Source organism: Medicago sativa, chromosome 2 (assembly GCF_051527215.1).
Source record: "Medicago sativa cultivar Bolivia chromosome 2, Bolivia_mono, whole genome shotgun sequence".
Taxonomy (NCBI): domain Eukaryota; kingdom Viridiplantae; phylum Streptophyta; class Magnoliopsida; order Fabales; family Fabaceae; genus Medicago; species Medicago sativa.
Genome location: NC_140750.1, coordinates 16,945,287 through 16,970,997, shown reverse-complemented (window position 1 = coordinate 16,970,997; position 25,711 = coordinate 16,945,287). Strand labels below are relative to the sequence as shown.

Sequence of the window (25,711 nt, the reverse complement as noted above, 5' to 3'; positions counted from 1 at the left end):
CAAGTTTGAGATACTCTTGGTTACGATCCCAATTCATACCATGTCAAGAAGAAAAAGAAATGAGAAAAATATATTTATAATTCAATGACTCTAATGAGATTATAACAAAGCAAAGATACAAGATATTAGATGTTCCAAAAATAATTGACAAGAAATACAAAGGTTCAAAGAAGAAATGTGCCAAAACTAAAATTGCTTAAAAGTATATGAATTACATAAAACATAGCAACATAATATGATAAATAGCATGCTTAACTTATTAATGTCAAGGTATTCAAAGAAGTTCTTAGACATTGATTAAAGAATCCCTGATGTTGTTGATGGTTTTGGTCACGAATGATTTAGCAACAACATCCAAATTCACTCCTTCTGGACTAGACATCGATAGTTGAAAAGCCACGGTCAACAAAGAACTTCTTGCATTTTTCCTCGAATGAGATTGACTATCGTTGGAGATGACAAAGCCAGAGGAAAGAAGTGACATTGTTGATGAAGGTTTACCATTAATGGAATCCTTAAAATCCGGTATATTTAAAGGAGAAAACACAACATAGGATCCCAGAGGATCTATGAAGCATTCTTGAATTATCACCACACCGTTTGGGGGAGGAGGTTCCATAGGCTGCTCACATGAATTATTGCCAATCAAGTTAATAATAGGGAAAGCATTTACAATAAAGGGACAACTTGATTTTTATTCTAAAAAAGAATCAAGTTGATTCATATTTTGAACATATTATGATTGTCAAGATTGGGATCAACATAATCTTTGATGACAAAGTTATGAAAGCAAGATAATTTTTTAAGTAAATGATGCCAATGCTGGTTATTTTCAGGCATATGTTGAATATAGGGAGAGGATTCATACAATATATTTGCAAGTTGGAAATGCATGGGTTGTAGATGTTAATGGCATCCAACATTAGGTTGAAAAGTACATTACTGCTTACTCTTTAGAGGTATAATGTAACCTCTCAAGTGTTTGTTATCTTCGCCGAGTTCAAAAGTGTTTGTTATTTTATTTGCATACTAAAAAAAACGATGATATATATGACTAGACAACTAGAGTAATGATTTCTCCTCTCACATATATCTCTTGTATGGATACGCAACACTGTATATGATCATAAAATCCTTGATGTTTTTATTTTCATAAATGACTTTTAAGTTTTAACATTTGGATGTCAATCATCTTTATAAATACATAATAATTGCTAAAATATTTTTAAGGAAGAAAAATGGTGAGTACCTGAATAATTGAAATATAATTGTTTGAGTCACCACCAGTTGAAATGTGTGCAATCTCATGCATTGGATTTCCTTGATAATTATCATCCCACTACAAGAAAAATAATGAGTAAATTGATTAATGATAGTCTACAATAAAATATATATATATATATATATATATATATATATATATATATATATATTTAAGAACAAGCAAAATACAAGCTTGTTTCTTACAACTTTTTTCGTGAGAAAAACTTTTTCTTTAAATAAAATAATCACTTTTAAAACTTTTATCGGTTGGTTACGGGTTTTCATAAAAAAAAATGTGATTTAAAAAAGAAAAGCGTTGAAATAAATTGTTTTTAGTAGCTTTTTAAAAATAAAAAAAAACCTAATCTAAAACTAAATCAAATCATAAATTGTTTTTAGTAGCTTCGCTAAAAATTCATTTTAATACATATTCAAAAAAAAAACTGGAAAATAATTTACATTCTAATAAAAAAGACAAAAAAAAACTTTATTTATTTATTTAAAATACTCTACAAATTAATTTATTAATTATTAAATACCAAAATCACTATTTTTATAATAACAAACGACCTCTAAATTTTAAATAAACTAAAAAACTGTTTAGCTTTAGGAACCTGTAGGATCTCTTAAGAAGTCAAACAGCATCTGAGATGGGAAAGGAAGCAACACTGAGGTAGCAACAATAAAAGTGCCATTGTTGTTTGGTTGAAAGAGGACCCCACTTTTTCTAATAGCAAGCATAATCTTGCTATCTAAGGATCGTGGGATGTTTGACTTGCTTAACAACGACAAAATTTTACAGAAGTCCTTAACCATTCGATGAGAGAGATGCACCACACTCTTCTTTCCTTTAAGTAAAGTAACCACTGAAAAATGAATAGAATAACAAATTAACTCACAATTAATAAGGTAAGATACTTGTTAACAACAAACTTTCTAACACCTTTTTTTTATACTTTTTCTATCATTGATCAAAATTTATGTGGACCACACTGATCTATTTGGGTCAATTTTTTATGTGGTGGGACTCATTTTCGAAATAATATGACCCCTATAAAGCTTATCAGATGACAAAGAGAATAAATTATTTCTGGTCTTGTTTATAAGTGACTTTTAGGTCAACAAAAAATTGAGATATGTGGTTCAAAATTTGAATCAGATACATCACTTTATGTTGACTTAAATGTCTCTTATAAATAGGATCGAAAGAAGTAGTTACCAACATATATTGAAATTGATTTGGCATTATAAATGTCTTTGTTCAATACTCTACACTGAATGCACTATTTTACTATTGAATTTAACAAGCAAGTCATTTTCTTAAAAATTGTGCATTATCTTAAAAATACATGTAACATGAGATGGAACGAGATGTAAAATGTTAATTTGATTTTGTCCAAAAAATATGTTAATTTAGTGTAATGTTGATAGATAGTGACTAGTGAGTTACCTCCGCTATCATAAATAGATGAGCGATGCTAGCGTCAGTCGCTGAAACACTCGCCTTTAATCACTCGCTCAAATATGAGGCCATGTCACTATATTCACTAAACCATGTAACTGGCAACCGGTACAACTGGTTTTAAAATTCCAACACACCCACATCTCGTTTTCTCTCTCTCAAACAGCCAGCCACACCATCCTTAACCTCGCCGACGAAGCATCCTAGATTCCTAAGACACCGACCGTTCATCCACAACCGTAAAACACCCCCTCATCTTATTATTACTATGTCTTGCTCTGTCAATGGATGATTTAATTTAAGATCTGGTTTTGATGATTAAAAAACAAACAACAAAAGATGGAGATGGGTATGTCAGTCAAACCAATCCTAACACACTAGAACAATTTAAATCAAAAACCTCACAAAGGACACAGATTTGGTCTCCGATGGTTGTGGCGGTGAAAAGCTACAAGAAAGTAACAATTTTTAGGGAGGGAAAGTGATTCTCACCATCTATTATTGATTAAGTTAGAGTATGTGTTGAAAGAACAAAGAAGTATGAAAAATGGTGGAGATTAATGCTGAAGGGTTGGGTTTCATGGAGGTAGCTTGGTGACTACTGAATAATCCGAAGAAGAAAGAGACAAAAAATGTTAACACTTTTTTTTTTGGAAAAAAATAAAATAAAAGAAAAGAAAACATGTTGTACCGGTTCACAGGTAATTTAATAAAAAAAGAGGATTACGTGGCATCTTATATGTGGGTGTGTTAAATAGAGAGTGCATAAGCGGTTGTCGCTAGCACTCCTCTAAATAGATATGTTTTTTAGTCTGGAAATCTTTTCACACGTTCTTTGAAGATCCAAAAGCAATCTTTCTGCTCCAAATGCAATTGTGTGATCGACAACATCTCTATACAGACAGTGTGTTTGGATCTTGTCAATGACTTCCACATGTTCAACCCATGAAACCTACAAGAAAAATATTTATATTAATTAATGACATTCAAATAACACATTTAGCTAGCATATTATACTATGAGTCTTGCTAACAAGTGCCCTAAGGGTATTGTTAAGAAGCCCACATCAACAAAAAAAATATTGACTTGAAAATATAAGTTAAACACATGTAAAAGTCACAACTACACGATTTTAATGTAAAAAATTACCACTTTTGAATGCTTAAACAATGCCCTAAAGGCACTTGTTAGCATTTCATTTATACTTTTTTTTTTTTTTGAAGGAAGCATTTCATTTATACTATTATCAAATTTTAGCAAAGCATGCATGCTGCATGCATCAATGTAGAGATTGGAAAACAACTGTATACAAAAATTACTTATATATTCACTACTAAACAAATGAAAAAAAATCATTTTTTTGTCTTTAATTTTGATAACTAATTTTTTTTATTAACTTATTTTTGGACCATATTGACTCTACTCATAGCAGTATCATACAATTTATGTATAACTGTATTTCACAAAAACAAAAATATACTTGTACCAACCTTAGAATATTCATTAGAAATTTGATGGATCAAGCATCCAGAAGGAAACATCCAAGTGGAAGAATGGAGTCCATCCTCTTTTGCGTAATCATATGATACATTAGCTATCACCCAAGTACCAGCTTCAACTTGTTCACAATAGCGTAGAAGGTAAAATTCTCGAGATGGTACAAAAGGCGAAAGAACATGCATCTCTTCATACATCTGCAACATAAGTCGTACCATTTAGCAAAAATCAAAATCAAAATATTATAAACAAATAAAGTTATTATAAAAAGAGCTAGGGTTTTAATTAGGAACACATACCAATTGCAAAACTCCATTTTGATTTTCTGAAGAACCTTCTTCAAGCACTTCAATTGTTTCCGCTTTTGTAACAATAGTTGGGAAAAGAGTTTTCCATTTTTCCTATATTGATAGATGAAAATTACAACATTTCAATAGACAATGAATACTTCTTATGAGACATATTAAAATTGTAAGATAATGTTAAAATTAATGTTTTTAAAATCATTAGTATACATATTTAACGTGTAAAACCCTATTAGTTACTCAAGTGTCACTTTTTTTATACTACTTAATCTCCAAAAATATATGATAATAATTAGTAAATTTGTCCCTTAGTATTCCTAAATTAGTCGGTTTTTAGATAAAAACTGAATTAATTAAAAAAAATTATGTGCTCAACAATTATTGCAGTTATTATCTTAACCATCGAGAAATATTGGATGTTAGAGATTCCTAAGTCTAGACTTTTGAAATCCCAATCTCAATCCAATAGCTTAGGTCGTTTGACCACAATGGCTATTTAAATTATGGGAAATGTTAATCAGTGCCTCCGGACACTGGTTAAGGAATCAAATATAATAGTTTTTTGCATTAAAAGTTGTGTATTCAATACATTAAAAGCTTAAAAAATGATATTTTGACTCAAAATTTTCTTTTTTGGCTTCCTTAATCAGTACGGTACGGTGCACCTGGGACACTGGTTAGCATGACCCTTAAATTATTGACCATACAAAGGGTAAACAGTAATTAGGTAAAGAAAATGTTATATGTAGGAAATCCTCAACATAAAAATCATTGTGGGGATACTTAAGTTATAAATTCTTACCGAATCTAAAAGCAACTTAACCAAATGGCTTGCTTTAAATCTAACTGTTTTTGAATCATTAGAAGATTCAACTCTTGTTTTGGCGCCGTTGAAATGATCAATAATAGGAAATACATCCTCATAAATTTTCTGATGAAGAACAAGTCTTTGATCAATGTGAGACTTAACCCATAAGGGATCATTGGTTCTTAAGAGCTTAAGTAACTCCTCTTTAGCAGAAATTGCAACTTCCAACATCATTGTTTTTTCCATTTCTGTTCTTCTGCATGTTGGTTTGACCAAAATATTTTCATCCGAAACAACAGGAATTTTCTCCATATGTGTAGCAATAAATTTTGACATCCTCTCATTCTGAAAACAAGTTCATAAATAAACACAAATCAGTTATTTTGTATATAATCTAATAACATATAAATATTATTTCAATTAGGAGAGTATAAAAGATACTCCAATTAATAATCAAGGACCATTAAGAGATTAATACATCACATCTCCAATCAAAATCTTAGGTTATTGGATATATGTTCACCTCTCTTATATATCCACAATTCATAGTCCATGTGGACTAACTAACGTTTTAATCCGACCAACAATTTCTTCCTCAAGTGTGAGTGTCCAATTTCCTATATTTGCATAGTATTTCTTGGACCATCAAAAGATCAGGACAACACATCTTCATACAAAATCTTAAAACATTATGTGGATCACATTTATTATATATCCAATATTTATATATTGATGGTTAATGTGGTCACACTTGAACACCACAATTTCTATCCAATATTTAGAACCAACGAAACACCAACTCCTGAGTAATGTCAGAATGACATTTATACAAGGATCTAATACATCACGACTCACTTTCACTCACCCACCAAGCTGAACTAAGGCTCTAAAACCACTAAGAGATCATACCATCATATCTCCTCTTAAAATCTGGAGACATTAGATATATTCATTCATAGTTGTTCCAGTATGGGCGAGGTCCAACTTACATAAGTTCTAAGAGGCTCTTTGTACAAGGCTCTTAAGGACCATGGTATAGACCTCATGGAAATAATGACCCCTGGAAGCAATTTGGACCCTTCTGCCTGGATCCAAGGCCATCGTCTCATGATCTACTCACAGATATCCCTTGAAGACTACAATCGTCCCTTAAGGACATATGTATAGGTAAAGGTCCAAGGACCAAAACCCTAAACATACTCTATAAATACTAACTCATGAACATTGGGTCAGGTACGCTCACATTTACCCTAAAATACTTATCATTCAACACCACTTACTTACTTACTTACTTGATTATCATAATGTATGCAGGTACACCACCCTCATTGTTCCAAAGAAAAAAAGTTGTTGCTCACATAAATAGGTAACTGAAATGCCATTCAACATCGTCACTCAAAGATCATAGGCTCGACAAGATCAACAGTCGATATTAAAAGTCTCATACTAGATTAGATATGACATTAACATGTGTCTATGAGAATAATTTTCACATTAAAAATTGGTTTTGTAGGATCAAAATAGATTTAATGCGAGACTAATCGCTCATTCTTAATGTAACAAATTACACATCTTATTAGTCATGTTGACTCACCTCTTCTTTGAGACGAGCATTTTCAAGTTGAAGTTGTTGCATGGAGTTTTCATAATCTTCATGATTCTTACAATATGGACCACTGCATGATATCTTATTCTTCAATTCCTCTTTCATTTGGTTGTTCTTGTTGAGAAGCCTTTCATTCTCCGCGCGAAGTGCAGAGCTAGTTGCTTTCTCATTTTGAGTCTAGAATTCATAATATACATGTAAAATTATTATTAAATTATATTACTTGGTAAGTCACGTAAAAGAATTTTGTCTTTAAAATGAAGTATCAAATTAAATAAAAGAAAAAATGTGACATTCATAGTTGCTACGGTCTGGGCGAGGTCCAACCCAACATGTGCTCTAAGTGGCTCTTTGTACAAGGCCCGCAACTACCATGGTATAGACAACATGAGAATAATGACCCTTGGAAGCAATTTGGATCCTTTAGCTCGGACCCAAGGTCATCATCTCATTATCTACTCATTGTTATCACTTGAGGACTACAATTGTCCCTTAAGGACAATTGTCTAGGTAAAGGTCAAAAAAACACAACCCTAAACCTACTCTATAAATACTAACTCATGGACATTGGGTCAGGTACACTCACATTTACCATAAAATACCTATCATTCCACATCACTTACTTGCTTGATCGTCAGAATGTATGCAGATACACCACCCTCATTGTTCCATAGAAAAAAGTTACTGCTCACAGAAGTACGTAACTCAAATGCCATTCAACATCGTCACTCAAAGATCTCAGGTGCGACAAGATCAATAGTCGATATTAAAAGTCTCATACTAGATTAGATATGACATGAGCATGTGTCTATGAGAATAATTTTTACATTAAAAGTTGATTTTGTAGGGTCGAAATAGATTCAGAGTGAGACTAATCGCTCACGCTTAACCTAACAAATTACACATATTATTAGTCATATTGACTCACCTCCTCTTTGAGACGAGCATTTTCAAGTTGAAGTTGTTGCATGGAGTTTTCATAATCTTCATGATTCTTACAGTATGAACCACTGCATGATATCTTATTCTTCAATTCCTCTTTCATTTGGTTGTTCTCGTTAAGAAGCCTTTCATTCTCCGCTCGAAGTGCGGAGCTTGTTGCTTTCTCATTTTGAGTCTAGAAATCATAATATACAACTAAACTTATTATTAATTTATATTACTTTTTTTTTGAAACATTAATTTATATTACTTGGTCAGTCATGTAAAAGACTTTTGTCTTTAAAATGAAGTATCAAATCAAATAAAAGAAAAAAAATGTGACCTTTTGTTGACTCCTTTTGTTTTGAAACCAAAACTTCACTTGATTTGGATCCATCCCAAGCTCCATGGCTATATCACATCTTTGCTTGTCGTTTGGATGTGTGACTGTCGTGAATATTCTTTATTTCAGAAGGGGAAAAAAAAGATCCAATCAGGTGAGAAAGTATATAAAAACATAAATGACATATGCAAAAAAACATTTGACACTTACAATTTTTTTTTCTTAATTGCACCTTTCCCCCTATCTTTTGCCAAATGTGCGATTTTGCACCCCCTCTTTTTTTTTGAGCGATTTTGCACCCCATCTTTTGCCAATTGTGTTTTGTTCAAAATCATCATTAAAAAAGGGGAAAGGGGGCAAAAAGATGGGGTGCAAAATCTCTCAAAAAATATAAGAGGGGGCGCAAAATCGCACAATTGGCAAAAAGATAGGGGGCAAAAGTGCAATTAAACACAAGAAGTTTCATCTAACCAGAAATTGGGCAAAAAGATGGGGTGCAAAATCGCTCAAAAAAAATAGGGGGTGCAAAATCGCACAATTAACAAAAGATAGGGGAAAAGTGCAATTAAGCCTTTTTTTTTTACAAGAATTGACACATACATGTTATGAAGCATTTAATTTTTTTTTTTTAAAAAGAGACACATTAATTAAATATTTGACTAAATACACGGTCATGTGTGGTTGAAAAACTAAGATCAACCGATAAGATTTATTCGTGCCTTTCTTGCAACCAATTTTCGTAAATATAACCATTTTCCACACTGACACTCACATATCTGCGATTAAAAAAAGTTGGATATATATTGAATGTGATTGACTACATGAATAAAATTATATCATAACGGGGATGGATCCCTTCAAAAAAAAAAATAACGGGGATGGATCAAATTTCGCCTATGTTATATCAATGTTACACCGCTCAATATCCTTTTACACCATATATAATTTTTAAATTTGACCATAAAATTATAAATTTACATCATATATATCATTCATGTCAAATTTTACACAAATTTAAAATCATTTGATATCTTATTGATACTCACCAAGATGAATGATGTTCAATAAAATTGCATAAACAGTTAATCTTAATGAGTATCAATAACATATCAAATGATTTTAAATTTGTGTAAAATTTTACATGGATGATCTATATGATATAAGCTTAAAATTCAATGGACAAATTTGTAAAATATGTATCGAGTAAAATGACACACACATATATACACACACATTCCTCAACACAATACTCCAAGATTAATGCTTTTTCACACATCAAATAAAGTAAAATCAAGAAGAAGAAAAGAAAATTTTCACAAACAAGGATTAGTCTTCTTACTCTTCCAGTTCACTTGTTTGATAGGTAGAGCGACGATTGCTAGCTTTCTTTATTGTATTTGAGATGAGGTTCTCTTGATGATCATCAGATACACCTCTTGAAGATGAGTCCATTTTCACCCAGAAAAGCTAGACCTTTTTTTCTTTGTTTGTTTGGATGAAATAGATGAACTTATTGAGAATATATATACTACTTTCAGTGTTGAATATAAGCAAAGGTATTAATACTTTACAGTCTCAAATTTAATTAAATTGAAATAATTTTACACTATTAAATAAAATATTTTCTAAAATTCTTGACAAAAAAAATCCTAAAATATCATTTAATTAATATTGCATTAGTCTTAAATATACTATTAGTAAAAAAAAAGTCAAATGTACATGATCCAAATTTAAATCAAATACAATTGACTTGTTTATATTGAAGAACAAAAAGATGATAAGTTTTATTCTTGGAAAATTCTAACAAGTGATTTAAGGACATGTGTTTAAAGTTTCTATACACTTATTAAAACAGTCTCAAATTTAATTAAATTGAAATAATTTTACTCTATTAAATAAAATATTTTCTAAAATTCTTGACAAAAAAATCCTAAAATATCATTTAATTAATATTGCATTAGTCTTAAATATACTATTAGTAAAAAAAAGTCAAATGTACATGATCGAAATTTAAATCAAATACAATTGACTTGTTTATATTGAAGAACAAAAAGATGATAAGTTTTATTCTTGGAAAATTCTAACAAGTGATTTAAGGACATGTGTTTAAAGTTTCTATACACTTATTAAAAAATGAAAGAAAGTATATTAAAGAGAATAGTTTTTTTTTAAGCCATACTAAAGAGAAAATTTATTTTACTAATTTATGTATTTTTCACTATCATAAATGAAAGTGGAATATAATAAATAATGTTTTGGAGCAATGTATATTGTCTAATTGGAAATATCATAATTTATATTATACTGAAAATTAAATATGATATTTTTTTGACTAAAGTGAAACTCGTTGTTACGTGGAAGGACTAGAAACAATACTTCCTCCACTCCTTTATAATTTTTATTCTCATAGAACAAATTGTATTTAAATTATTTATCGTTCAATATTAATTATTGTTATGTCAATAATTGCCCTAATTGTTTATTGCAAAGAGGTAAAAAAAAAGTATAATGAAATTATAAATAATTAAGGATATTTTGGAAAAGGGGAAAAGAAGTAACTAAATTTATCGATTATCATGTAATAAACGTTAAAATGACAATTAATAAGAAACACGGGGAGTAGAAATATTATCTTAGAAGTTGTGTATTTAATTTTTTTTTTTTACAAAAACAAAACGATATTGGAAAAGGGGAAAAAAATTCGTAAGAAGTAACTAAATTTATCGATTATCATGTAATAAACGTTAAAATGACAATTAATAAGAAACACGGGGAGTAGAAATATTATCTTAGAAGTTGTGTATTTAGTTTTTTTTTTACAAAAACAAAACAATATTCGTTCATTCAAATCGATAGATTACATCATTCAACACCGCTAAAAACATAAAGGATGAATCTACGAACAAACTCACAACATCCAAGTTAATAACATATAACGGCATAATGCATACAAAAATATATGAATAAAATTAAAGTGAGCGGAATACTCATGCTTCCGGATCTGCAATGTTGACGCCCAAATATTTGATTGAATAAATTGATCAAACAACGCCAAACAAGACGATGAACAACAAACCAACACACTCAACCTCAGACGATGAAATCACGAAGAAAAAATCTAGATCTATGTGAAAATCACTTATTTAGATTGAGAGAGAGAGAGAGAGAGAGAGAGAGAGAGAGAGAGAGAGAGAGAGAGAGAGAGAGAGAGAGAGAGAGAGATGAAGATGGGTGATCTCAGGTCAAAAATTGACCCAAAATCATCCATCAATGAAGAAACTGAAAGAGAAAACCTAGAGAGAAAAAACTAGGGTCAGGTTTTTAGACTATTATTTTTCCCACCCTATACCATTCTCTCGCACCCTGTAAAAATGACAAAAATACCCCTGGTTCGGATTATATAATCTGAACCAGATTATTAGCATATTCCGAAATATAAAATCCAAAAATTACAAACTGTGATTTTTTGTATTTTCTTTGATGTCAAAGGTCTCTGCTGACCGTCGTATAATCCCCGCATAAGCTGCAAAGCAATTATAGGGATTATATGAACGGTAAACAATGACCATGACACCATAAACACTCCTAAAAAACTAAAAAATGTTGAAGAAAAAGTAAGAAAAGAGGTGAAGTGAAAAATGAAGGAATTTGTTGAAGATGCAAGCCTATTTATAGCCCAAAACAAGTCCTAGATCATAATTACAGTAAAATAAAACGTTTTCCACCGTCCAACCGTCTAAAGATTCATTAAACACACCATTAACCGTACAAACCTTTGGTGAAACGTCACCGTCCAAAAAACTGAGGGTTTTCAGATTATATAATCTGAACCTGTCTAAAAGAAATTCAGATTATATAATCCAAACAGTCCCAGACTGTGTTTTTGGAGGGTTTTCATGGATGATGACATAGGAAAAAATTTAAAAAAGCCATAAAAAAAATAAGTAAACAACATAATATTCTAGGATGATGTTCGAAGATGTGCTTTTGAACTTGATCATGCAGGCCTACATATTTCGATCGGTAGGCCAACTAGATCAAGTTCATAAGAACCTCTTTGAGATTAGATCTGCAACTAGATGAAGTTTAGTACTTTATCATGCTTTGTATCTATCTATCTATACATTTTTGACAACATGTTGAAGATCTTCATCACGCAGTCAAATAGATAGTTATCTATTTGCGATCGCATGAGAAAGATCTTCAGCACAATGACAAAAAAAATTATGGGTTTTTTTTATGTGTGTGTGTGTGTGTGTGTGTGTGTGTGTGTGTGTGTGTGTGTGTGTGTGTGTGTGTGTGTGTGTGTGTGTTGCTGGTAATGAAAACAGAAACACTTATTTATAGAGGTATCTGGGTGTTGTGTACCATAGAAACTGTCGGTGCAATGTGGATCACACAAAGAATCCTATGCTGAATGAATTCAGATTATATAATCTGAATTGTACTTACACCCTATAAAACTGTATTTACTCAATAATCTTCAAATTTTAGCGTTTAAATGAACATAATTAGCGTAAAGTAAAACATAATGAAATTTTAAAGAATATATCTAGCTATATATATATATATATATATATATATATATATATATATATTATTTAAAACATAGTAAAACTACTTAATTCAACAACATATAACTAACCATAGATAAAACATAATTCGACAAAATAAAACACGTAATTAAATAAAATATAGCACATCTTCAAAGATCAGCTAAATTAATGTATTTGTATGATGCGTCCAGGAGTGCCTTGATCTCTTTGTAGTTCCTGTGCTGGATCGAACTTTTCTAAATTTGTTCAACAGATCTGACCAACGAATCGTCCAACTCGATCGACCCTCTAGTATTGTATTGACCAAAGATCGAGAACATGGCTCTCACGTCGTCGTCGTTCATGAACTTCATCCGGCTGAACTGCACACTCCCAGCTGAGTCGGTCGATGAATGTCGATACTCAACACCATCCACTATCCGTGTGTCTCTATAGTTGAGTTGGCGGTTGATTTGATCCAGCTGACCCTTCAACCAGGAGAGGGTGACATCAGTGTGATTCCTGAACAGATGGGTGGTTTCCCCTTTGTAGTAAACTACAGCTAGCTTGGTGTTCAGATCAAAGACAACATTAATAGAATTTAACAAAAAAATCTAACTACCTTGTGAGAAATTGGATTATGGAATGCATTAACACTGCTTCAACTTCGGTTCTTGTAAATGGATGCCTTATAAATGAATTCGAATTTGAGTGTGGTATGAGATAAGGTGAGCCACTTTCACTTTTTTTATTTTTAATTGTTGTTGAAGGCTTAAATATTATGATGAATGCTCTAGTGAAGGCTGATCTTTTTATTGGGTATAAGGTGGGAAATTCTAATATGGTTTCCATCACTCACCTTCAATTCGCTGATGACACTCTTTTAATCGGTGTTAAAAGAAAAAAAATCAAACGTTTAACATTAACAAATGAGCATTAAATAGCACCCTCAAATTAGCATTAACAATTTAAAGTTTAATGATTTAGGGATTAATTTGCCCATTTATTATCAATTTTAGTGGACATTTTGCACATAGAGCTATAAGGTGTGAGAATGTGTTACCTTAAAAAATCAATTATTCTATATGACTTGACATAACGTTTAGTCCGTCAATGACCACTTCATATGGATTAACAGAGGAAACTGACGGAGGGAGTGAACCAACGTAAATTTAAAAATCTCAAGGGGAATTTTGTCTTTTCTCTAATTTGAGGGAGGTATTTGCAATAATATATAATTTCGGGTTTTTTTTTCCTTCTAGTTACTCAATAAAAAAAATTCATTAGTTTGCAAAATCCCAATTTTTGTTATACGGGGGTGCGGGTAGTAACATGCCCTCAACAAATAACGAATCCGAAGGAGTTATATGATATGATATTTGCAGAGAAAAAAACAAACAACGAAGCACGTAGCTGAAGTGGAACCACCAGATCTCTCTCTGAGAAGATGAAGTTTCCCGTTTCCGTCATCTGTACCTTCATCCTCTTCCTATCTTTCTTCTCTCCTCAAGCTAGGGTTCGTTCTCTCTCTTCAATCCATTTCGCTTTTGATTGCGATTGTGAATTCGATCTAACGATTTTCGTTTTGTTTGATTTTCACAGGGCTATGCTTCTGGTTCCGTTTTCTTCATCGATAGTTCATCTAATCAATTCCTTCGCGCTAGATCATCCAACGATGAGGTTTAACTTCTAATTCTCCTTCTTCTGCTCTTTTGGATCATCACTGCATCTCTGATCGATTCAAATTTGATGTACTTTAATTGAATTATTATATGCTGTTAATTTTTGATAAGACATGGTGGTGCGAAAATTAAGAAATGAAAATCAAATCAAATTCGATTTTGAAATCTTATCAATAATCATGCAACATAAACATTCTGCCTAGTTGTTATTGTTTTAAATGTTGAAAGTAGTGATAGTTGATGAATGGAGGATTTTGTTTACTAGTTGCGATGCTATAATTGAATTGCAACATTTAAGTATCCGGAAATTTGTTCATTAGGTTGTTATGATTCTATAATAATCAAGAAATAAATTTGTAATAAGATAACTAACTAGTAATAACACTTGAGAATGAAACCTGAAGTAGAAGATTTTTCTTCTCCATTGTTGTTTCTATTGATATGATTTTGTAAGGGTTTGTGATTTTTTTGTGAGATGATAATTGAAGGAATTTAGAGAATAATGAACCATGCAATCATAACAGAGATTAACACTAGTAAACCAATGTGACAATACAGTTTATGGAAGGGAAAAGTAAGATAGAGCTTAGCACAAGACTAAGAAGAAGCAATCATTCCTAAGAATGCCAAGGGAGGAATAGAGACGTAATCAGATTCTTCACCCCTTTGCCAATCATTTGATTTGCCTCTTATAGCATGTAGAGGAATATTTTCTGTTAGCTTTTTCTCTCCCCAACTCCTTCATTTGTGGATCACATGTCATGTGTACCTTAAACTCTCAATTTCGGTTATTCTCAGCCGTTGAGATCATAACAGATTCATAATCAGTGCTGTCAATGTGGATTGCGGAGAATAGTGATTTGTTCAAATTTTGCTATATGGTGCTATGGTGCGACTGTAGCCGCTATTTCACAATATTATGTACTAAATAGTGTATCGCAAAACAATAGTGATTTGTTCATCAAATTCTGCTATGCAACAACACTATAGCGCGATTATAGCCGCTATTTAACAACTATTTTGATAATAACATAAACTAATTTGTAAAATGGTGTATTCGATCATAACTAAATATATAAATGATGTTTGAGAAGGGTGGTTTTTTAATTTAGCATGCTGAAAGTTTATATTTTATTTTTCTTGTTACTTATCATTTTGGAAGAAATTGATTGCTAGGAACTCCAAAATAAAAGGGAATTCCTAGAAAGGATCAAGGGAACCGAACTGTTGTGTTCAATTTGCACAGAAAATGGATAATGAAATTCTTCTCCTACAACCCCCCTAATTCATTTGTATAACTAACCCCTTCTAACGAACTAACTAAATAAACTAACTTGCTACTTTGACTTCCCTATCCATTTTCCCATCCTCTTATTAACTTTCATTTTATTTCCGTCAGAAAAGAAAATTAATTAACTTCCATTTTATTGGTTTGGCTTTGATGGTTAACTGTATTGATCACACTCATCCTTTCTAACATCCTTCTATCTCTGCGAATGAGGTTGCTTCACTCTGTTGTCATGGTTAAAATCAATATAATGATCTCACTAGATGGTGCCATTTCACTTTGCAGCATCCTTCAATTTCGCTTCAAGAAGTTGGTGCTGCTGTGCCAGTCTTGCTCGGTTTTGCTCCTCCTTCTACCCTTTCAGCCTCCAGCTCATCCAAGGTTCTTGAATAATTAGCGATGTTCAATTTTTACTACCTTATTTTACATCACACTTCTGTTATAGAGATCTGATTGGTCATTATGTTTTGCTTTCTACAGTTGAATGAAGTTTTGATTCCTAATCCATTCAATAGGCCTCGTGCTGTGTTTTTGCTGGAAGTGAATGGAATCAATGGTTTCTGGCCTTTGCTTTGAGTGTAATAATCAGTTTCTGTAATTCGTTCTCTTTATTTAAATAATAATTTTTTAATATGAATGCAGGTCTTGAAAAAATTGTCCAGGATAATGCAATGTTCAGCAAGTCATTATGGGATACAAATTATATTGGTTCAGATAAAGTTGACATTCAACTTCCAGGTGAATAAAACGGAAATGGTTTTTTGGCACTACTGATATGGTTTTACCATGTTTTTTGTGTCAAAGACTTCACTTTTGCTTTTTTAAATTTTGCAGATGAAAATGACGTTTCTGTGTCTTCTTTGGATGAGCAATTGGAAGACGTCACCGATAAAGAAATTAGTGATTTTGTGAGTTTTGATTCATATTATACATGTCTATGGGTTATCTCATTGTTATTTGACTATCAAGTATATGTGAAAATGACCCTGTCTTTGTTTTTTAGTCATCTTTGATCGGTGGATCATATGCCCCTGACGCCCTAGAGCCATTAAATGGAGTACTTTCCGTTCCTTTGCCAAATGGTGCCTTAGCGAATCTACATATGTCAAAGGTGTGATCGGGATTTTTTTAAGGAATCTTTATCTACTTAAAAGTTATATATGTATTTTTTGGGACTGATTAGGAGGTTTATGTGCTTGTGTTTGTAGGACGCAGAAAGAAAGTTTGTGATAGGTCTTTTGTCTCTCACTCAAAATGTCAAAAGGGCAATCCAGAGGCATCATGATTTATCACAGAGTACACTAAGCCCAGCTGAGCTGTTAACAGGTTGCTTCAATGGCATTAAGGTGTGCAACTTTCTTCCTCATTTTCTTGTTTATTTTTACCTTCTTTTATTAAAAAACTCGACATAGTGTGTTTACTGAATCTAGTGTTATTATTTGACCTAAACATAGCTTAAGTATCATCGTAACCTTGCGAGTATATTTAATATGACATGTTTCTAGTCAAATGATCATGTTTGTAGTCAAATGATCTGTTTATGTATGTTTTAAAGGAGCCTCAATTTACGGTTTTAAGAGAGATTTGACAACATTGCTGCATTCTTCATTGTCTGAAATAATTTATTGTTTCCTTTTCTTTTCAATGTCTGTAAGGAGAAAATCGTGCTTTTATGTTTGTTGATAAAAGAGTCTTATTAAAACAAAGTAAGAGTCTTATTAAAACAAAGTAACTGCAATAGAGACGAAGATAAGCTATCCTCAAGAACAAGTAAAATAACTCATAACTAAAATTAAACAGACACAAAAAAGCGAATTACAACGTAAGCATAACTGCACAATCTCTTCACTTCTCAAAGATGGTTACTTTCTTGATGAAACAAAAACAATTACACAATCATTGACAGAATCGGAGTGGGGATTAATAAGGTAACGCTATTCCAGAGCAAATCGAAGGACTAGGATCCCTTTTGATGCTTGTGTTTCATTTCAGTCATGGACGATGTTTTATCCCCCTATATATTTGTTATTTTTGTTTTAATTATATTTCTTTTTTATAGAAAAGAAATTAGGCTGGATGCCAATGTTCCTAGAAGCCATTCATAATTTTTTTTCTTCCTAATTTTTCTTTTGTGAGGGTGAAACTATACCGACCTGAACACAAGACCTTCCAAAGTGATAAGCTGAGTTTGTCTTCTGTTCTTTCTCAATGTAAATTTGCACCTCATAGATTTTGTATAGCAAGTCACTGCAGGCATTTTTTTTTTAATACTTGATTGGTGCTTTATTTTATACATGTATAACATACGAACATAATATGTGGACGTCTGTCTGCAAATTTGAAAGAGAAACAGTTATTTCAAGTTTCAATATACAGTGCCGTGGTGATAACGTTGGCTGTGATAACAATTTTCTTTGCCATGATTTTTCTCAATTTTTGTCTATTACTGATATGTCTTGTGAGACTTTATATTTCTCCACTTCTATCCAAATGTGAATGAAATTCTAATAGATAGATGTAGAGGAATATAGCTATTGACTTAAACCATTAAGAAGGATTTGGGTTTGCCATTTTAACTGGTTTATCATCAATATTGATACATGTATGATAGCTCATAATGGCATTGCATAATATCTAACTAACCTCATTTATCAATGAAAAATTAGTTGAATACATATTTCTGTTCCTGTTTACCTGTAGTATGTAGATGTTTTTTACATGGATCTTAGCTGTCTAATCCTATCAACCAATATGATACAGGTTTTGCAAGAGCAAGATGAAGCTGAAATTATTGCTCAACACGGAGTTGAATTGTTACTTGTAACTTTGACAAAGATATTTGGCTCATTGCAAGAAGCATACAAAGGTTAATTTTTGTCAGGCTTACATGCTGTTTTAAACTAGAGCATTACAAAATTGGAAGTTATTTGTTTTAGTATAAGAATCCTAATCAAATGACTGTAGCAACCTTTCAAGCTGATTATTTGTTCTTTAGATGACAATTATTGGTCTGAAAAGTTAATTTGCTTTTATTGAACCTGTTGATGATCAATGACTGAGCAGGTCAAATAGTTGGAATCATCTATTGTCAAACGGCCACTCCACATGAGTCCAGCAAGAAGTTTAATGTTATCCTTACTCCTCCTCACTACCATAGGGCACGATGGTTGGAAGAAGTAAATGCACTGAACACAACTTTTGCAGAAGTGGCACTGGTTAGAATAACCCTTGCCTGGATAACCGGAATAATTTTGCTTGTTTCAACTCTTATGGGGGTAAGTGATTTGTGAAATACTCATACTGTTAATATTATCATCCTAAACAAAAATTAGAAAGAAACTGTTCTGGGTAGTCAAACATGTTTGTCATTATAATATAGCTAAATGTTTGGAAATTGGAACTTGAAAGGTAATCTCGGGAAGATATTTTTCATCTATTTCATTTGCTCAGTTTAACTTTCCACCCCCCTTCTTCTCCAAACTTTGTCTGGAGCTTTGTTTGGAGAAGGGCGGCACCCTTTCTTTGCAACAATTTGAAAATTTATTCAGGATAAAAATTCTAATGTTAATTTGGTTAATGTATGAATGATTCTATGTTTGTATAATGGATGCTAGTATCAGAATTAGTAGTTAGACTTTTAGTATTATCCCTTATTCACTCTTTTTGGTTAAATATGGTGGATGAGTTGAGATGTCACTCGGTCAGGGTGCCAGCACCTATGACGGGGAAGCCCACCCGTAGAAATCAAAGATTAGCTCCACGATGATCTACTATTCTTTTTAAAGGGCCTCAAAGAGGGTACTCGATTCTCCCCATGTTCATGGATCTATTTCAAGGAAACGACAAAGTGGGAATATCAATTAGCTAATATATTACATATGTTGGTCATGTATGATGTATGATATGTCATTTCTGATTCAAGGGTGATAGAGTGTTGATAGTTTATGTATGACTATAAGTATTTACTAATTCACTTTTTTTTTCTTCTGACAGACATGTTACCTCTTGTATATGCCAATCACAAGGGACACACTTCTCTATTCTAATGTCAAACTTGATTAGGCATGGAAACAAACATACCGATACAAATCTTTTTGTCAAACCGGGGACGACCGGCGCTGCCGTTCAACCTTTTGATTGGGGGGATTTTTTCTAGATGCCTCTAATCTGTGTGCATTATTATATTTATTGTTGTTACTGGATCGATGTAGCCAATTTCTTATATTCATAATATCATGTATCAGGAACTTGTTCAATTAGGATTTAGGTCATCAAAATGAGGGGCTATTATAGATGTGAAGCATGGATGTTGTACCCCTTATTCAGGAATTGGATAGTTGTATTTGTTCCGACCATTTCCAATAATGTGTACCTCATGATTGACATTTCCGGCATATGGAATAATATTGTAAAATACCAAAATTTCAGAAACGTTTATTCATGTGTCTTCCTATTTCTAAATGGTTTGCTGCGTTTACTTTAAGAAATGTAAGAGCTCGCAGTTTGTAGGTATGTTGGTCTTCTCCAAGGATAATGATGATATAGGCAATATGACAATACAATCTCGACTCTAAATGGCTTTTTACAACAGGTAATTGGAAAAATAAATTTTTAAAAAATGTTTAGTTTTGGTACAGTGAAAATAAAAGAACAAAAAATACAGGTAATGAAATTTACATATCTAAATGATTAATCTTTAGTCTTGTAGGTTTTTGTTTTATTAAAGTATTTTAGGGTTTTTTTATAGTTGGATATTCATAAGATAAATGCTAACAAAGTAACAAGTGTTATTTTAGAAGTTCATAAAGGAAATTTTATTTTGGGAATGTTGCATTCAACGCTTAGAAATTTTTTAAATTGTTTTTTTTTTTATATAAAACTTTTTTTTTACTTCTTAACAGATTCCATTAAGATATTTGTTAGTATGACCGCATTTATAAATTTTGGATTGGAGTATGTTAAGGACACTTACTAAGATATTTAGAGAGAGGAATAAAGTTGGGCAGAACCGAAGGAAATATAACTCTTTTTCTTGATGATAAACGAAACATAACTCTTTTTGATAAAAAAAATAAAATAAAATAAGCATAACTCTTATTTTAATATTTAGATTTTTCGAGTTCTAGTCTTGTCAATTCATTTAGAATGAGGTAAATATAAATTCATTTGTAAGTATTCTTTGAATTCGAATGTCTTCTCTATTTTAGACTGGAGTATTATCTTTCACTCTAATTTTTCTTATAAATTAAAGGGTCTTTTTTTTTTTGGTAGTGAAATTAAAGGGTCTTGTTAACTAGTTAACATTTTCCTAAATTAAAATGTTTTGATATATTCATTTTAAGAAGAAAAAAAAAATATAGTTAAATAAAAGAAGAAATTAATTTCAGTCTACTCCTTCACTACCAAAGCACTGTAATTTGTCACTGAATGAAACATCTTTGAATGAACAACAACTAGAATCCAACTTCCACCAATGAAACCACACCACCACCATCTCCGCCGCCACTTCGCCACAAAATACACCGCAAAAATCACATCCACCTCCCCTACCGGCCGTTCCCTCGCCGCCGAAGTAACCCCACCACCACCCCTCCCCTCCGACCCTCTCGGCTACAATCTCCCCCGCCGTGACCTCATCTGCAAAGCCACCCAAATCCTCCTCTCCACCACCCCCACCACCACCCTCCCCGACCCCTTCTCCGACCTCTCCCACTATCTCCAATCCCTCTCCATCCCCCTCACCCCTCTCGAAGCTTCCCTCATTCTCAAATCCCTCAAAAACCCTACCCTCGCTTTCAAATTCTTCCACTTTTGCCCCTTCCTAAAAAACGACCCTTTCATCTATAACCGTCTTTTCCTTACCCTCTCACGCTCCTCTTCCCCGCTTAGATTCGAACAGACAGAGTCTCTGCTTGATGATATGGAGAAACGCGGTGTGAAGGGATCGATTTCGACGGTTAATATTTTGATTGGGTTTTTTGGTGATTTGGATAGGTGTGTTGGGTTGGTTAAGAAATGGGGACTTAGGTTTAATGCTTATAGTTACAAGTGTTTGCTTCAAGGCTATTTGAGATTGAGGGATTGTGATAAAGCTTTTGGGGTTTATTTGGATATGTTGAGATGTGGTTATTCTTTGGATATTTTTGCTTTTAATATGCTTTTGGATGCTTTGGCTAAGGATCAAAAGGTTTGTGTTTTTTGTTTCTTTGTTTAGTTGCTTTGGTTCATGATTTTTTTTGTTTGTTTTGAATTGGTTTGTTTTTATTACAATGCATGTTTTTAGGAGAGATGAATATAGATTCTTATACCATTTTGGATAAAGTTGAATTATTTAGGGGAGCGTTTAGAAAAGATGTGTTGGGACTTAGAATTATGTTGACATAAGCATTTGTGTAAAAGGTTATTTGAACTTGTGTAATGATATAGGCACTTGTTGATTGTTTGGAAAATTTGATGAAAAATAGCTTAGGATATTGTTTTAGGTTTGTTTTCATAAGCACGCGATAATAGCTAGGCGAAGCAGTTTATTATACTATGTGCTTATGCAGAGTTTCCTCGAAATTTGTCTTTGATTGTGTAGATATGCTATACATACTTTTACAATAATTGCTTTTTAACTAGGTGCATAACTAAGTTTTTTTTTTTTTTTTTTCCTAAAGTCTTCGAAAGAATTTATAGCTTATTTTTATAAGTTATTAATATAGCTTATAGAAAAGGCTTATGTGGATTTTCTCCGCATTCCTTTTCAATTCTGAAATTAGCTTATTCACAAGCATTTGTGCAATAAGCAGTTATTGAATTAGCATTTCATTAATTTATCTTCCCTAATATTTCCTTGGTGCCAGTTGGGTGCTAGCAGTTAACTCGGTTGGATTGGAGTTTGGGTAGAGAGTTAGGGAATGATGTAGATTTTGACTAAGCATTTCATTAATTTGTCCAAATACTCTCTGAAGTCGTTGACAGAACTTATGAAAATAGTTTATATGATATGCTCATAGAAACAACTTATGCGGATTTTCTCCCCATTCCTTCATTAATTTATTTTCCCAAATGTTTCCTTAGTGTTAGTTGGGTGCTAGCGGTTAACCAGGCAGTGTTGTCAAATAGCAGCTATAGCAGCACTATAGCGTATCGGAATTTGAAGTTGAACAAACTGTTATTGTTCCACAACACGCTTGTTGGTACAAAAGTCAAATAGCGGCTATATCTGCGCTACAACACTGTAGCATAGCGGAATTTGAACAAACTGCTATTTTCTGTGATCTGCGATTGACAGCATTTTAATTAGGTTATGTTGCAATAGAAAACCGCAATATGATGAATCTAGAGAGCTTTTAGCTTTTCTGTTGTAACTGTTTTCTGAATTCTGTTAGAATGATTTCTCAATCAGTTACATGAGGTTGATGAGTCTATTTATGAACATATGCTAGCTGCCTCTAGCTGACATACATGTGTCAGTCAGCATCCCTTGTCTTTTTGTTCCACCCTTTTTACAGAAGCAAAATATGTCTCTTTTTCACTTTTCTTATTTTATAAATTACCTGTCTTACTTTTAATTTGCATCAAATACAGTTTATTTGTATGTTCTGTTTTGTTAACCCTTCATGAGTTTTGGGCTGTACAAGTTATGATAATGGTAACGAAACATCAATTTACTTTTTATTAATATTTTATTTTTATGAAATTGTTTACTTTGGGCTTGTCTGAATTTTGTATGGGTATGTTTCCCTGCAAGTGCCAGATCAGATTTATGTGAATAGATGGATGACCATCTAATTGAATTCTACGGGATCTGTAAATTGTTTTTGAGAAGCACATTTTACTTCTATTGATTCTGTTTACCAATTATAGTGTATTTCAATATTTTGGCAGGTAGATAAAGCATATAAAGTTTTTGAGGACATGAAGCGGAGGCATTGTGAGCCTGATACGTTCACATACACCATTATGATCAGAATGACTGGAAAAGCCGGCAAAACTGACGAGTCGCTAGCACTCTTTCAGGCAATGTTAGAAAAGGGCTTCACTCTAAATTTGATTGCTTATAATACTATGATTGAGGCTCTTGCCAAGGGGCGGATGGCGGACAAGGCCGTCCTGCTCTTCACAAAAATGGTTGAGAATGGTTGTCAGCCTAATGAATTTACATACAGTGTGCTTTTGAATGTTTTGGTTGCTGAAGGACAGCTTAATAAGCTTGACAATATTGTGGAGATGTCGAAAAAATATATGAATAAGCAGATATATGCATATTTTGTAAGGACTTTAAGCAAATTGGGCCATTCCTCTGAAGCACATAGGCTATTTTGCAACATGTGGAACGTTCATGACAAGGGCGATAAAGATGCCTACATGTCCATGTTGGAGAGTCTATGCAGTAGTGGTAAAATCGCAGAAGCAATAGATCTTCTGAATAGATTTCACGAAAAGTGTATAACTACTGATACAATCATGTATAATACAGTATTCACAGCTCTTGGTAGGTTGAAACAAGTATCGCATATCCATGATCTTTACGAAAAGATGAAACAAGATGGCCCTCCACCAGACATATTCACATACAATATTCTGATCTCCAGCTATGGACGGGCTGGAAGAGTTGACAGTGCTGTGAAAATTTTCAAAGAGCTAGAGAATAGTAATTGTCAGCCCGATGTTATTTCCTATAACAGTTTGATCAACTGCCTCGGAAAGAATGGAGATGTTGATGAAGCTCACATGAGATTTAAAGAGATGCAAGAGAAAGGGTTAAATCCTGATGTTGTAACTTATAGTACACTTATTGAGTGTTTCGGCAAGACGGATAAAGTTGAGATGGCGTGTAGTTTATTCGATGAAATGATTGCCGAGGGATGCTCTCCTAACTTAGTAACATATAATATTTTACTCGATTGTCTTGAAAGATCTGGAAGAACTGCCGAGGCAGTGGACCTTTATGCAAAACTTAAGCAACAAGGACTGACACCAGATTCAATAACATATGCAGTGCTTGAGCGATTGCAAAGTGGTAGGCACGGGAAGTTGAGAGTTCGCAGACAGAACCCAATTACAGGATGGGTTGTTAGCCCTCTACAATGATATAGTCATAGAAAACAAAATCATTGATATACATTCATTGTGCAGATACTCTTTGTAATTCAGGGATTTTTCGTCTAAGCCATTATAGCTCTGCGGCTGAGGTGAAGAACATATATGGTTTCTTTGTCTTGAAACACGGGAGTTCAATGAAAAGAGTATGGTTTCTCTCTCTTATGAATCTCATATAGATTCTTATAATTTAATTCGTTATAGGATCTGTTAGCAAGCTCATACTAGATAAAGTCATCATAGTAAAGTTGTATATAGAATCCTTCATTTTTACATGAATAATAACAGGAAAAATCTAGTTTTAGAGGAAAGGGGAGGGCTATTTTTTCTTGGTTTTTTATTTGAGATTTCCAAGCTTGTACCCCAAGTATACAATCCCATGCTGGTTCCTTGATTAGCATGAAGTATTGAATAACATTGGAGGAATTTGGCCATGTAATACTTTTTCTTTTATTGTCTATTTTTTTTTTTTTTTATTTGCATACTAGTAACATACCCGTGCATCCGCACGGGTAGTGCTTGGTCGGGGATGATTTTTAGTAGTTTGAAATTTGTCATTTTGTAATTGAACAGTTAAAATTTATACCATTTAAAAGTTAATTATTATTAATTTTATAACATATATATATATATATATAATGTCGATATTATTATTAATTTATACCGTTTATTATTCATTTCTTAACTTGTTGATATTATTCACGGTGTGAACGATTTATATAATTTAAAAAAAATTATTTGCAGGTTTAAACAATAATAATATCAATTTATATAATTTTCCTACTAAAAAACATATCAACTTATAAAAATTTAAACTATGTTTGTCAACTTATCATGTGTACAATAATCATTTTTTTAAGGACGTGTACAATAATCATTTTAAAAGTTAATCGGTGACAATATGTTCGGTGTAT

The 25,711-nt window shown here is 32.5% G+C and overlaps 4 protein-coding genes across 4 annotated transcripts; 2 read left to right on the top strand and 2 right to left on the bottom strand.

Annotated features, from left to right (window-relative positions):
• Nucleotides 1-60: 60 nt before the first annotated feature.
• LOC146945047 (homeobox-leucine zipper protein HDG11-like) lies at nt 61-2,956 on the bottom strand. The gene is made up of 4 exons (XM_085748018.1): nt 2,890-2,956; nt 2,077-2,129; nt 1,250-1,339; nt 61-622 (listed from the first exon to the last, which is right to left on the bottom strand). Exons 1-4 carry the CDS (start codon nt 2,954-2,956, stop codon nt 287-289), a joined length of 546 nt encoding a protein of 181 aa, XP_085604144.1. The 3' UTR covers nt 61-286.
• Nucleotides 2,957-3,515: 559 nt separating this feature from the next.
• Nucleotides 3,516-8,271, bottom strand: LOC146945046 (homeobox-leucine zipper protein HDG11-like). Its single transcript, XM_085748017.1, has 8 exons — nt 8,206-8,271; nt 7,870-8,058; nt 6,930-7,118; nt 6,325-6,420; nt 5,330-5,680; nt 4,516-4,623; nt 4,216-4,419; nt 3,516-3,677 (listed from the first exon to the last, which is right to left on the bottom strand). The coding sequence occupies exons 1-8, from the start codon at nt 8,269-8,271 to the stop codon at nt 3,516-3,518; spliced, it is 1,365 nt and encodes a 454-aa protein (XP_085604143.1).
• Nucleotides 8,272-14,112: 5,841 nt separating this feature from the next.
• On the top strand, nt 14,113-20,141 carry PMP (putative type 1 membrane protein). The gene is made up of 11 exons (XM_085743434.1): nt 14,113-14,256; nt 14,343-14,420; nt 15,996-16,091; nt 16,191-16,266; nt 16,353-16,448; nt 16,545-16,618; nt 16,714-16,821; nt 16,919-17,056; nt 18,471-18,576; nt 18,774-18,985; nt 19,704-20,141. Exons 1-11 carry the CDS (start codon nt 14,188-14,190, stop codon nt 19,770-19,772), a joined length of 1,122 nt encoding a protein of 373 aa, XP_085599560.1. The 5' UTR covers nt 14,113-14,187; the 3' UTR covers nt 19,773-20,141.
• Nucleotides 20,142-21,132: 991 nt separating this feature from the next.
• Nucleotides 21,133-25,236, top strand: ABO5 (ABA Overly-Sensitive 5). The gene is made up of 2 exons (XM_085743433.1): nt 21,133-21,897; nt 23,583-25,236. The coding sequence occupies exons 1-2, from the start codon at nt 21,184-21,186 to the stop codon at nt 24,786-24,788; spliced, it is 1,920 nt and encodes a 639-aa protein (XP_085599559.1). The 5' UTR covers nt 21,133-21,183; the 3' UTR covers nt 24,789-25,236.
• The last annotated feature ends 475 nt before the right edge of the window (nt 25,237-25,711 follow it).

Bases quoted from the DNA above. Each gene is read 5' to 3' on its own strand.
- LOC146945047 (XM_085748018.1), bottom strand. From the start codon at position 2,956: ATGAACGGTCGGTGTCTTAGGAATCTAGGATGCTTCGTCGGCGAGGTT. The intron at 1,340-2,076 runs GTTAAGGACTTC...TTTTTCTTGTAG, and splicing joins TGCATCTCTCTCATCGAATG to TGGGATGATAATTATCAAGG. The intron at 623-1,249 runs GTACTCACCATT...TCATGTGAGCAG, and splicing joins ATTATATTTCAATTATTCAG to CCTATGGAACCTCCTCCCCC.
- LOC146945046 (XM_085748017.1), bottom strand. From the start codon at position 8,271: ATGGAGCTTGGGATGGATCCAAATCAAGTGAAGTTTTGGTTTCAAAAC. The intron at 7,119-7,869 runs GTGAGTCAATAT...TATGAATTCTAG, and splicing joins ATGCTCGTCTCAAAGAGGAG to ACTCAAAATGAGAAAGCAAC. The intron at 3,678-4,215 runs GTTGGTACAAGT...TTTTTCTTGTAG, and splicing joins TTTCTAATGAATATTCTAAG to GTTTCATGGGTTGAACATGT.
- PMP (XM_085743434.1), top strand. From the start codon at position 14,188: ATGAAGTTTCCCGTTTCCGTCATCTGTACCTTCATCCTCTTCCTATCT. The intron at 16,267-16,352 runs GTTTCTGGCCTT...ATATGAATGCAG, and splicing joins GGAAGTGAATGGAATCAATG to GTCTTGAAAAAATTGTCCAG. The intron at 17,057-18,470 runs GTGTGCAACTTT...AATATGATACAG, and splicing joins GTTGCTTCAATGGCATTAAG to GTTTTGCAAGAGCAAGATGA.
- ABO5 (XM_085743433.1), top strand. From the start codon at position 21,184: ATGAAACCACACCACCACCATCTCCGCCGCCACTTCGCCACAAAATAC. The intron at 21,898-23,582 runs GTTTGTGTTTTT...ATATTTTGGCAG, and splicing joins CTTTGGCTAAGGATCAAAAG to GTAGATAAAGCATATAAAGT.